General features: G+C 42.5%; 1 protein-coding gene across 2 annotated transcripts in view; it reads right to left on the reverse strand.

Moving 5' to 3' along the window:
- NEBL (nebulette) overlaps positions 1 to 14,142 on the reverse strand; it is a 363,233-nt gene that overhangs the window by 170,746 nt on the left and 178,345 nt on the right. For both annotated transcript variants that reach the window (XM_030321282.1, XM_032593838.1), the window contains exon 4: positions 2 to 109. In XM_030321282.1, coding sequence (XP_030177142.1) covers positions 2 to 109 — 108 coding nt within the window. The remainder of the gene's footprint in view (position 1; positions 110 to 14,142) is intronic.

Raw genomic sequence — 14,142 nt, forward strand, 5'->3', positions numbered from 1 at the left:
CGTTACTGATTTGCTCCTGAGTCCTCTTCAGCCTCTGGAGTTCAGGAGTGTCCGTGACGATGCTGAACCCCCTCCCTTTGCTTTCTTCAAAATCTCTTTTGTACTTGACCTAACAGAAGGAGGGGAGTGAAAGAAAGGAAACGAAAAGTCAACAGAGGAACCACAGATCCCACTCAGGGAAGGCCAGGGCCCGAGAAGCTGCTAAAATCGGAAGCAGTGCCTCCGGACGGCAGGTGACAGAGGGAGAGGGCCGCAAAGCGTGGCCCAGCTGCCTGGTCTGTATCCTATCAATTGCGCCGTCTGCGTGACCCTAGGCAAGTCACTAAGCCACTCTGAGCTCCGGTGGTCTCATTTTATTTTGTAAGGCAAAGCATATGGATATGATTATACAACGCGATATTACCAAATGTCAAGTATATAAATGCTATGGAAATATTTATAAAACAGGCCACACCTAGAGATTAAAAGGCTCCAAGCACATGCCCCCGGCATACTCTGCTGAGGTACCTCCGATTTTTTTTTCCGGTATTTAAATACACTTCTTTTCTAATTACAACGCAGCGAAGCTGAATTTTACAGTTTCCTCGAGGGACCGGAATAGCTAATGCTTAATCTTACTAGAGCCCCATCTCCTATTATTAGCATAATGATGACAACTGTCACACCCGTTAAATATTCATTCTGCTTGTTAGTGACCGAAATGGTTCTATCACTTTATTCTTATTTCTCTAAAATCTAAACATCAAGTAATATGGAAACGCATTTTTGATGTCCCACACAATCCCCGTTTTACATTCATCATCACTGGGCTTAAATCAACACTTCAATTAATAGCTAACATTGAGGGTGCTAATAAAAACATGATTCTGTAAGGGCAACTTTCTGTATAAATTTGAAAAGTTCTCTTAGTTGAGTATAGAATGACTGTTTTTGTTGAGTCATGTCTGCGTTTAAATATTCAGTTCTCTCAGGCATTACTGTCCTTGAGGCTACCGAAAAATTTCCTTTTCCCAGAAAAGCTTGAAAAAAAAAAAAACAACTTCCCAAATGTCAACAAATAGAAAGATTTAGACCCTCCCATCACCCGTAGCTTAAGAATATCTAATTTTCTCTCCGTATTTTCATCTAAATTTGTGAAAGTACTACAACCCTTACTCTTACTATTTCCATAAATAAAAGGTCAAATACACCTCATGGTTTTTCGTTCATGGAAAATGCTGAATGGGATTAGCCTTCCCACCCTCAAACCCCCAGCACGTGAGAAGATACATAGTCCCGTACGTTCTCGTTGTTGTATGCCTATGCAGGGAAGCCATTCAGCTTTGCTTGAAGGAAGCACAGAGCACAAGGTCATAAAATAACAAAAGTAGGAAAGATGACAAGGCTATAACAGTGACAGCCATGAAGAAGTGAGAAGAAAAATCTGTAAGCCAGATTCGGACACCCCTAACACCAGTTTCAGGGAAGGCACATACTCTTTTTGGGATTAGTTTAAGGGTTTTTGTTTGTTTGTTTGTTTTTTAATGGTGATTTCCAAAGAAAGAACTGAAAAGACAACTCATTAAATTCCAGATTCATAGAGTTGATCACAATTGAACAGTCCTTCCCACATCCACAAGACACACAAGAATCACCTGACTCGGGCTTGTCTCATTAAGGGACTAGCTTTGAGAAGCACACGATCACCTCTGTAACTGGTCTGCAGGGTTTTAGAAGATGTTCAATCCTTCTTGGCGGTATGATCCACAGCCAGGCCTCATATACTGTCAGTCCCAACACACATGCCACCCACCCAGGACACCTTTATGGCATACAGGGAGCCGGGCAGCCACAGTCACCTCTTCTCTGTCTCCATTCACTTATGTCCTCTCTCTCCCCTTAGGTCTAATTTTCAATGTTCTGACTCATGATCTGCCAGCCACGCATAGTCTGATTCTGAGAGACAAGTGGATATAAAAAGAGATCAGAGGACAGAGCTTCTATCTCACGTGTCCCCTTTGCCCTCACAACATGACCCCATCTTGCCAACGAGAATGCTGCACCCTTGAGCCCAGAGCTTGACCCGTACTGGACCCGTAATCCAGCACAGGCCCGTGAGTCCCAGATCTGGGACCCTGGGAGGAACCCTTGAGGAAGGGGTGCTGTTTCTGCACGGTCTAGTTCAGTAGGCTGTAAAAACTGAAGCTGCCCATCATGACCGGCCACCCCCCGGTAGTGACGAAGCCAATACAGAGGCAAGCAGAGCAAGAGACCTAGAGGAAGTCTGGTCAGCCACCAGGTTTATCCGTTAAGTGAGCTGATCTGTCTCTCCTTTTACAATCAAAAGACTTCTGATTGACACAACCTACTCTCACCCTGCCTAAAACGGATACGCACGTACAACAAGGTTCCCAGTAAATGTGAACATGTGAGTTTCTCCTCTGTGACCTCTATGCTCTGGTCCTTCCTATTTGCGATGCCAGGTTTCATCATTTACAAAAACAAGGGGTTCGATCTTGGAAAAGCGTAGCTTTAGCGGCCAAGAGCCTGGAACGCTCATCCATCCCTGCACTTCTCAACCACCTCGCACGTCTTCTAGCTTCTCTGAGTCAGTCTCCTCATCTCTGATTAGAGATTCTAGCAATTTCTTAACTAACAGATCTGTAGAGACGGAGATAGAACACAGGAAAGAACTTTAGGAAGAATAAGGTCCTGTGCAAATTCTCAGCATGGCCATCATTATGTTGGTTTTGCTTGATGTGAAAGGATGATACGGTATTTGTCATGAAACATTAAAAAGAACAGCTGTACAGGAATAAGCTAACGAACAAAATATATTAAGAATTAGCCATTAGTCTACATTTACAAATGTTACTCAAGTCATTCTAGAACAGAAACTGATTTTTTTTTGTGTGTGGGATCTGAGCCAATGATCAGACCCCTATGTAGCACCTTAGCTATGTCACTCGGTGATCACACAGGTGGAAATGAGTTCTGAACCCATCTGTGCAGGTGCTGGGCGACAATCTGTCTTTGCCAACAGCCAACACCACATGCTGTGCAAATCTTGTAAGAACTGTATGAAGAGTATTCTTGTAAGACTACCGGGGGTTCTCTGTCACTGACAGAATGTTCCCTCTTCCTCCCTACCCTGAGCCCATGGGAAGCATAATCCATTTATTCATCAAAGCTCAGTGCCAGTGATGCTCCTCTGTGAGCAGGACGGGCCTCCCCCCAGTCTGGGGCCCCACAGCTCTACACCTGCCTATTAGAGTAGTTCCCACCCTGAACTACACTTAAGGTGGGGTCATAGTGCCCCACTCTAGAGCACAGGAACACAGTGACAAGGGCAAAGTCTTACAGATCTTCCTAATCCCAGAAACTAGCAGAGCACCTGGCCCATTAAGATTAAGAAAAAGAAGGAAGAGAGAAGAGAGAGAGAAAGAAGAGGGATGAAGACAGAGGGGCCCAGCACAGGCCCATGAGTCCCGGATCCGGGACCCTGGGAGGAACCCTTGGGAAAGGGTGCTCTTTCTCCACGGTCTACATCAGTAGGCTGTAAAAACTGAAGCTGCCCATCATGACCCGGCCACCCCCCAGTAGTGACAAAGCCTCTCTACCTGCCCCTGAAGAGGCATTCTCAAAGTCAAAGGTAAGAAATATACACAACAGGCAACTTGATTTGACATATTTTTCGTCAGAAGAAACTTAAAATTGTATTTCAAGGGGTGCCTGGGCAGCTCAGCTTGTTAAGCATCTGGCTCAAGATCTCAAGGTCTGGGGGCGCCTGGGTGGCTCAGTCGGTTGAGCATCCGACTTCGGCTCAGGTCATGACCTCGCAGTTCATGAGTTCGAGCCCTGCGTCGGGCTCTGTGCCGACAGCTCGGAGCCTGGAGCCTGCTTCCGATTCTGTGTCTCCTTCTCTCTCTGCCACTCCCCCACTCACACTCTGTCTCTCTCTCAAAAATAAATAAACATTAAAAAAACAATTTTTTTAAAAAGATCTCAAGGTTCGTGGGATCAAGCCATCCATCAGGCTCTGTGCCGACAGTGGGGATCCTGCTTAGGATTCTCTCTCTCTCTCTCTCTCTCTCTCTCTCTCTCTGCCCCTCCCCCTCTCAAAAAAATAAACTTAAAAAATGCATTTCAAACACTGAAGGCAACATAATATTGCCATGCTATGTTTACATGTATGTGCACATATATACATAAGCACACACGTGATAATCTTCCTGTACTTCAGATTAGAACCCTAAATTAAGACTCAAAAGACCTGAATTTAAACCTTAATTCTGTCCTGTGATCTTAGTTTGTTCAATTTTTCTAACACTCCTGATCTTCAGCTGTAAAACGGAAAAAGAAAAGAAAAAAAAAAAGCAATATGCTACACAATGTCTGGAGGGTTAAAGTTAACATACAAAAGCATCAAGCAAGGACAGGCCATCAGTAGGTCGCCAGGAAACACTACTTTTGTCCTTGCCACTAAATTTCAAAAATGACCTTTGTGGCTTACGTATGATTATTTCTGCCAGCGCGTACATGGTCAGCGACATTCTGTTTGGAGACATCAGCAAGTACCCCTCACAAGTTCACACAGAGGAAGAGCCTGGAAACCAGGGTGGTTCTGGCCCAGCTTAAGAAGAAGGCTCAGAATGACTGAAAAGGAAGACTTATTAAAAGCAAAATGGTGGGGCGCCTGGGTGGCACAGGGGGTTAAGTGTCCGACTTTGGCTCACGTCATGATCTCACGGCTCGTGAGTTCGAGCCCCGCATCGGGCTCTGTGCTGACAGCTCGGAGCCTGGAGCCTGCTTCGGATTCTGGGTCTCCCTCTCTCTCTCTGTCCCTCCCCTGCTCATAGTCTATCTCTCTCTCTTTCTCTCAAAAATAAATAAAACATTTAAAAAAAAAAAAAGCAAAATGGTGAACGGAGATGTAAGTTGAATTATTTGCTAATTCTGAGATACAAATTCTCTCCCCCGAATGCTGCAAGGGCCATAATTATTAATATTATAACCGTACAAGTAACTGTATAAGTAACCACACAACCGAAAAGCCAGAGACTCATTTCCAATGAAAGGAGCCAAGTGCAGCCACGGTCTGGTAAATTGTCAGACAACGAACTAAAGGGAGAGTACGTCAGAGGCGGCAGTGAAGTCAAGGATGAGCACATCCCACATCCCAGCGGCCCCACCCCCAGCTGTTCTCATCTCCATAGAAACCCTTGCCCGGAGCACTTAGGGACAGAGACCAGCATGTTCATAATAACTGTATTATCAAAAAAAATTGGAAACAACCTAAATATCTATGCACAGGCGAGTGAATAAATTATATTCATATAATATAATTAAAATTATAATTGACATAATCTAGGTTTTATTCATATAACGCAGTATTATCCAGGAGTGAAAATAAATGAACTACAGCTACACGGAACCATACGCACGAACCTCAGAAACGTTTTGTTGAAGGGAAAAGAGGCAAAGAACACGTACATATGTGCTAAATGAAGGAAAGGGGACTTGCTAAAGGCACCATCCAGAGTTGTTGTGAGATCTGCTCACGGAAGGATGTCCGGAGAGCTTCTCTGGTCCTGACGTTCACGTGCTCAAGCTGGAAGGCAGATCTACATGCGATCCTTTGTTATCATGCCTTGAAACTTACCTGGATACTCCGTACATTCTTTTGTATTGGTCAAATCTTTTACTATAAAACATTTTCTTTTTTTTTAAGAGGTTTTTTTTAATATTTATTTCTGAAAGACAGAGAGAGACAGAGCGCGAGCCGGGGAGGGGCAGAGAGAGAGGGAGACACAGAATCCGAATTGGGCCCCAGGCTCTGAGCTGTCAGCATAGAGTCCTATGTGGGGCTCGAACCCACGAACCACGAGATCATGACCTGAACCAAAGGCGATGCCTAACCGACTGAGCCACCCAGGAACCCCTAAAACATTCTCAAAGAAAGCAGGGACAGAGTTTTAAAACCCCTGACGGGGAAGCTGAGGTGCCCAAACTTGGGCTTTCCATAAATGGCGAGTGACCTGGCCAGTGGGCATCCATATGCAGAAAGTGAAGTTTGTCGCTCGTTTCTTCACCTTAATGAAGCTGCTTCACTGTATTGGAGGAGAGAGAGCAGAAGCAAAAAGACAGGAAAAATAGAAATCGAGAGAGGGAGAAAGGATGTTGCAAAAAGGATTGCAAACATGGATTAATGAGGAATCCTAGCAGGATAAGGGAGTACCGGGCCTATCACAATAGACCAGACGGCTAAGAAGAATCCAGGGGTGAAGGGTGAGCAAAAAGAGAACATTATTCAGCCTTAAAGCAGCTTACCTTGTCAGAATATGTTTAACGGAAACCTAAAATCTAAAGGCATATTTATTACTGTTTCATGTTATCCTGCCCTTTATTTCACACATTTAAAAGTGTCCAGGGGGCGCCTGGGTGGCGCAGTCGGTTAAGCGTCCGACTTCAGCCAGGTCATGATCTCGCGGTCCGTGAGTTCGAGCCCCGCGTCGGGCTCTGTGCTGACAGTTCAGAGCCTGGAGCCTGTTTCAGATTCTGTGTCTCCCTCTCTCTCTCTGACCCTCCCCCGTTCATGCTCTGTCTCTCTCTGTCTCAAAAATAAAGAAACGTTAAAAAAAAATTTTTAAAGTGTCCATCTGATACAGTGAAACCAGTGACCAATTTGACTGCCTTTTATGACATGATGGATCCTTTTCATTTCTTCAAGGTGGGGGAGGGGGGAGATTGTGAGAGTAGCAAGATTTTTCATTACATGCAAAATTCCTAGTTCGATCTGAAAAATTTAGCACTCAATTTATGTACCATTGTGTATAGCTCCATAGATTGTAAACTACTAGAGAACACGGGCCATATGCCGCTTTCTCGCACAACGCATTTTGCTTGGCGCTAAGTATATATTCAAAGCTCAATAACTATTTTGTGATTGATTGCCATCTAGTTTTGTATTTTTTACATCTAAAATCCAGAAAATTGGCTAATGTCACAATGCTAGACGGGAATCGACCACAAAGGCAAATCTGATTAAGGGCTTTTTTTTATGACAGAGTTAATTTTAACAAATGTGAAGTCAAATGAGCTCAAAAGAGAATTTTTTTAATAAATTAATCTCATAATTTGTACATTTATGGTTAATTAAAGAAAATTAAATTTTTAATTACCTTTTCAAACATGATTAAAAAGCATTAAAATAATTTTCGTAGGTTTCTAAGCCTCAAATTAGCCTTCTACTGTATTCACAGAGGTACTTCCTGGTATTTACAGATCTGTCAGTATTTTATGTGTATTCACAGTCCAGCTTCATCAGAGTTGGAGTTCCTTCACTTAAGACACATTGAAATCTAAATTTTATTCTAAGCAAATGTTCAGAATACATAAAGCACATCTTAATTAATTTCTCAATAAGCTAAGGTAGTTAAAAATATGGGGCACCTGGGTGGCTCGGTCGATTAAGCGTCCGACTTCGGCTCAGGTCATGACCTTGCGGTTCATGAGTTCGAGCCCTGCGTCGGGCTCTGTGCTGATAGCTTGGAGCCTGCTTTGGATTCTGTCTCCCTCCCTCTCTGCCCCTCTCCATCTCGTACTCTCTCCCTCTCTCTCTCAAAAACAAAAACAAAAACAAAAACATAAAAAACATAACCCCTACAACCCTAAAGGGTAGCTTATGGATTAACAGCTCAGGCTCAGGATTTTGACAAACTCCTCTTAAAGCCTGGTTCTGTCTCTTAATAGCTGTGTGACCTTAAGCTAGTTACTTAATCTCTCTGAGCCTCAGTTTCCTCATGTACAAAATAAGTATAACGGTAATACGGCATCAATAGCACCTTTGTGAGAATTAACGAGATGATGATAATAGAAGCTGACATCTATGAGCTCTCAGGGTCCCAGGCATTGTACTGAGCGCTTTCTGGATCAAGTGAGCAGAGTCAGGCTGGGAAGGCCAAGCCACGATGTGTAAGGAGTGCTCAGCACTCGATTTCCACAGGCATGTGCTGACGTACTAAAAGTAGCCAAATGGCTAGGAACACATCTCAGCACGGGGGCCAGGCTCCATGCCCCCTGCATTAGGGAGCCCCTTCAGTCTTTTGGGGATCGAAATAGAATATAAATAAGCAAACAATTAAAATGTGCTTTGGGGCGCCTGGGTGGCTCAGTCGGTTGGGCGGTCGACTTCGGCTCAGGTCATGATCTTGCGGTCCGTGAGTTCAAGCCCCGCATCAGGCTCTGTGCTGACAGCTTGGAGCCTGGAGCCTGCTTCAGATTCTGTGTCTCCCTCTCTCTCTGCCCCTCCCCCATTCACGCTCTGTCTCTCTCTGTGTTTCAAAAATGAATAAATGTTAAAAAAAAAATTTTTTAATAAAAAAATAAAATGTGCTTTGCCTATATCATCGTCAGATAAATGCTAGCAAGTACACATTTTAATGCCCATTTTCATCGATGAAGAAAGGAAATGTGAGATGACAGAGACAATAGGAGACCCAAGTCTCTCTCCAGCACCTCCCCAGACATTATCCTTCGATTCAGCCGACAGTGAGAAAACGCAAAGTGACAAACATCAAACTGAGCACACATAAGATATAAAAATGTCCTGTAAATAAGGACACAGAGGAGTGTGGAACCAACCAAATATTTCTTAGCAGAGGCCGGAAGATTTGTATAAAAGAATTTTAGAGAATTCTTTATCTGCAATGGAACTTACAGTGCCATAAAAGGGACAAAAATTATCATACTTTTCATTCAAAATGTGTCTTGGGATATCTCTTTTGAAAGAGACAACTGTGTAAATTTCCTATGGGTGAGGGCCAGGCCGGGGGTGGGGGAGGAACGCTGTCACCCAAACTGTAGTATTGGTGGAAATATTGATTCAAACCAGAAAATCATATCCACGTTAATGAAGAAAATTAGAGCCTAAAATATATACACAGAATGCATATTTTCACCAGGAATTTTACAGGAGGAAAATGTAACTAATCTACCAAGTTCTGCCTATGAGTTATACGTTACTCTGGGGAATAAATTAAGTATGTGGTGATGATTAACTTTTTTAGGAAACTAAAGTATCATCCAATTAACTATTCGGGTACTAAAGGAGCAAAAAACAATTAATATTCTAATACCTGATGCACTACTGAAGAATGATTGGCTCACAGAGCCTGACTACTGCTGACTTACGTTGCCATGTTACTTTTTAAATAACATTTAATAATTCAGACAATTGATGGATTTTGATTTCTGGACACGTGTTCTCTTAACTCTTAATCCTTTAGAGACAGCCAGCCTCATCCCATTACATGATTATGATTTTTACATATAAACAGCCTAATTCACACACAGATTAGAATATTATTGAAATTATTTTGAACCAGAAGATATCACGCAAGGTTAAATTAAGGAAAGAAAGGACAGTAAGCTACGAGAAGGAACAGTCCCTGCGTGCACACTTTGAATTATAGAGTATTGGGAAATGGGTAATTCCCAGTTAGGAAGAAAACCCAATTAGGAAATTAGTAATTCAGAAAAGAAAGCTACACCTAAACTACAGTGAAGAAAAGAAATAAGGATAAAGTCAAGAATCAAGCAAATGTAAACAGCTGAACAAAGAGAGAACAGTCGTGAAAGTGAAAATAACCTGTCCTTAATCTCAAAGAGTCACAGCTGATGGAAGTGACAGATGATTCCTCCCTTTTCTTACATATGCCTGCTCCCTAACAGATTGATAATGTCATTAAAATGGGTCCTAACGACCCTCCTACACCTGCAATGGCATTATCCTTCGGGCAACACCGACTGCTTTCCTGCAAGAAAACATGCTGCTTTCACTTCTACAACTGAAAGAAAGGAAAATAAAAACTGTAACACAGCAAATACAAACAAACAAAAAGAATGCAGAGGGAGAATAAATCTAAATGCATTATACTTAATGTGCACACAAATGACATTGAGAATAGCTTCCATGACGGATACCTTTCACCAGCCAGAAAATCCCATGGATCTTGGCAAGATATTTTAATTAAAAAAAAAAAAAATTACAAGATGAAATTCTTAGCACAGGATTTTCTTTAAAACATAAATTGCCTAGAAATTTTGACAAGTTATTAACCTATCTATGCTACGACCAGAAACTTAGTAGTAATCCAGGTCTTCCATAGGGAAGAAATGATTAGAAATAAATACATGCGCAGTGTTGAAGAACGAAGTAAAGCATTATGGTTTCTTAGGCATCTTAGGAGTGAGAGTTTCACATGGATTACAGGTGTCAGTTTTGAGAAATGCGGTTTGCTTGCCTGTCTGTAATACCAGCTATGACTTATCAAAGAGCTACAATCGGGGTGCCTCGGTGGCTCAGTCGGTTGAGCGTCCCGCTTCGGCTCAGGTCACGGTCTTTCGGTTCGTGGGTTTGAGCCCCACATTGGGCTGACAGCTCAGAGCCTGGAACCTGCTTCGGATTCTGTGTCTCCCTTGCTCTTTTCCCCTTCCCCCCCCAGAAATAAACATTAAAAAAATAATAAATAAAAAGCTACGAGGTATGAGACGTTGTATCATCCATTTGACAGACTCTCCCGCTGAATCTTCAAAATCACTCTGCAAAAGCGATATCTATTTTCCCATTCTTTACACATAGGAAATATAGTAGAAACCCATTGTGTGTCCACCTCGGACCTCCTTCCTTCTTAGTAAGGGTCTCATGCCTCAATCCATCCATTTGTGTCTTCTCAAGAGGCACTTCCATAACCACCGTGGACCGGCCCAAAGGTAGTCAATTGTCTGGCCTAAACTCGTCCAAGTCAGGATGTTTGGGGGATTTGGGAACCGGAACCCACAGCACACAGTGAGTTTCAGCCTCTAGCAACTACAACTCTAAGATACTTAAAACTTCGGAACCATCTACAGCCACGTCTGCCACCACCAGAATCCACAGGAACAGGTGAAGCTTAACCTGCCACAAAGAGAGTCTCGACCTGGTGGCATCTGATTTCTGATTCCTACCATTCCTGAAGCCCATACAGGCACGTTCCTGCCCTTGAACTTTTGTAGCCTAATATCCCCAAAAGAAACGATCACCTTGTTCAAAGGTTAGGTTTTCTGTCCCTTGCAGCCAAGAATCCTAACTAATGTAGGAAACTGTGACGTAGTGATTAAGGCACAAGTCTAGCACGAGCATCTGGTGAGTGGTAGAGTCTGGATTCAAACCCGAATCTGCTTCCGGAAAGCCCTTGCTCCTTCTACCACATCATGTTACAAGATGGCAATTCAAACATTTTGTAAACTTCAATCTTTCACTAAGATCGAAATGCACATTTGATGAAAATACACCATTATTTCTTTCGAAAGACTAGATTTTAAACAACAGGGTAAACCAGATCTTAAATACTTTATTTAAGTCATTTATTTATTTTGAGGCCAGGGAGGGGCAGAGAGAGGGAGAGAGAGAGAATCCCAAGCAGGCTCCACACTGTCAGCGGGGAGCCCAAAGTGGGACTTGATCCGAAGAACCGTGAGATCACAACCTGAGCCGAAACCAAGAGTTGGACGATTAACTGACTGAGCCACCCAGGTGCCCCAAATAATTTTTAAATTGTCTTACATGTTGCATGCATTAGCCAGTATTGTATCTTTAATGGTTGTACACACTACCAATTAGATACTTAGTAGGTAAGTGGGTAAATAACTAAGGTAACTGTGATGCTTCAAAATGAAACTTTAAAATGACCACTGTCTTAGGAAACCTGGGTGGCTCAGTCAGTTAAGCATATGACTTCCACTCAGGTCATGATTTTGTAGGTTCGTGAGTTCGAGCCCTGCATCAGGCTCTGAGCTGACAGCTCGGAGCTTGGAGCCTGCTTCGAATTCTGTGTCTCCCTCTCTCTCTGCTCCTCCCCCTCCCGCACTCTGTCTCTCCCCAAAATAAACATCAAAAAAAACTTTTTTAATGATCACTGTCTTACAGTCCTAACTTAGAAAATTTTGTAGATTATTCAACATGTTTACTTTTAAATTAACTCTTATTTAACATGAAAAATCAGACACTAAAGTAACTCAAGAAAATCCAGAGTTTAACATTATAATTAGAAAAACTACTGCATAAGTCTGCACATCGATTATTATCTTGGCTGTATTTTTATGAAGGTCCAAGTTTTACGTCGCAGCGTCATTTCATGGTGCTACGGATGCAATTACGTTGCTCCCTTGCTGACCTGAGAGACTCCCCTTGGGTCGGAAACACTAACAGGGTCCCAGTGAGTCCGTTCCCCAAAAGAACAAAAGGTTTTTCTTCTTCCTCCGGAATAAGCACCTCAAGAAGCAATATCCTTTTTTTCTTTTCAATGCGGAATTAGAAATACCTGGCTTTTATAGTTACAAAGAGTAGAAAGAAGAAGAAAAAAAAAACGGGACTCTAAAAGTAATAGAAGTGGGAGAGGGGACCCAGGGTGAAGCGACATGGACAAGTGTCTCTTAATAATTCCGATTCTGGAATGCCATTCTGCCTGAGCCTACGAACGTCTCACTTAAACATTTCACGGTGCGTGAGAGTACAGCTATTTGAGAAACGGAGATAGGCTGCCATTGCCAAAGAGCCAGGTGGTTCCACTGTTTGGAAACCATCTGGTCTGAGTTTTCTCTTTGTCAGCACCATTAATACTCCAGGAGCAGGAGCTATTATAGTGATTGTGTGTGGCTCATTTCTTTAAATAAACTCAAACACAACTACCCTGCATATAAATTCATTATTTCTTTGAATTGTGCTTGCAGAGTATAATGAAACCCCTGTCAAGATGAGTTACACTGAATACCCACATTGATTCCATAAATTTCACAAAACCAAGCAGCAAAATACTAGAAGCCTGCCCACAACTTCAGCAGGGACTCTTGGTCATGTTAACCTTTACTGGGGTATCTACTGGCCAGCTTCCCAGGAGCAAAATGGGAAATGTTCTGCTGAGGTAGATGCCACAGCAGAGCCCTCTCTCGATGTGTGGAGAGAGAGAGAGAGAGAGAGAGAGAGAGAGAGAGGTCTACAGATATCTATATCTGTGTCTATATCTACCTATATATATCTGACTGTAAAGAGATTTAGATATTGGGAAAGCTCAAAGGTACATATTATTTAATCAATCAAGAAAAAAAACTGAAGGGGTCTAAGAAATTTAAATCTATAAATCATTGTTCCAACTGCTCATCCAACAGACAACATGGCAAGCCTATGAGCGATACTCACGGCCTCACTGCCTGGACTGCAGAACACAGGACAATAACATGGCTGCAAAGCACTGGGCCTTTACCTCCACTTAGGAGAAAGATGCTTGAGGCTTACTAAAAACTCTAGGCTCTCTCAAAATTAAACTATTGGGTCTGTGTCAAAATAAAAAGCTGTTGCGCGACCTAGGAAACCATCAACAAAACAAAAAGACAACCCTCCAAATGGGAGAAGATATCTGCAAATGATCTGAGAAGGGGCTAATATCCAAAATATATAAAGAACTTAGAATACTCAGCACCAAAAAAAAAAAAAAAAAAAAATCTGATTAAAATATGGGCAGAGGACCTGAATAGATGTTTTTCTAAAGAAGACATCCAGATGGCCAACAGACCCATGGAAAGATACTCAACATCACTCATCATCAGGGAAATGCAAATCGAAACTACAATGAGATGGCACCTCATACCTGTCAGAATGGCCAAAATCAAAAACACAAGAAATAACAAGTGCTGGCAAGGATGTAGAGTAAAAAGAATGCTTGTGTGCTGTTGGTGGGGATGTAAACCGGTACAACCACGGTGGAAACCAGTATGGATGTTCCTCGAAAATTTTAAAATAGAAATACCATATGATCTAGGACTTCCACTCCTGAGTATTTACCCAAAGGAAACAAAAACACTAATTCCAAAGGATGTATGCAGCAGAATTGGCAGTAAGCAAAATACGGAAGCAACCTGAGTGTCCATCAACACATGAATGGATCAAGAAGACGTGGTGTATATTATACGATGGAATGGATGAGAGCTTGCCATTTGCGACAACGTAGGCAGACGCAGAGGGTAGGATGCTGAGTGAAATGAGCCAGGCGGGGGAAAAACAGACACCAGGAGTTCACTCATATGTGACATCTAAAAGACAAAACAAATGAACAAACAAACAAAAGG

The sequence above is a fragment of the Lynx canadensis genome, chromosome B4, assembly GCF_007474595.2.
Source record: "Lynx canadensis isolate LIC74 chromosome B4, mLynCan4.pri.v2, whole genome shotgun sequence".
NCBI classification, from domain to species: Eukaryota; Metazoa; Chordata; class Mammalia; order Carnivora; family Felidae; genus Lynx; species Lynx canadensis.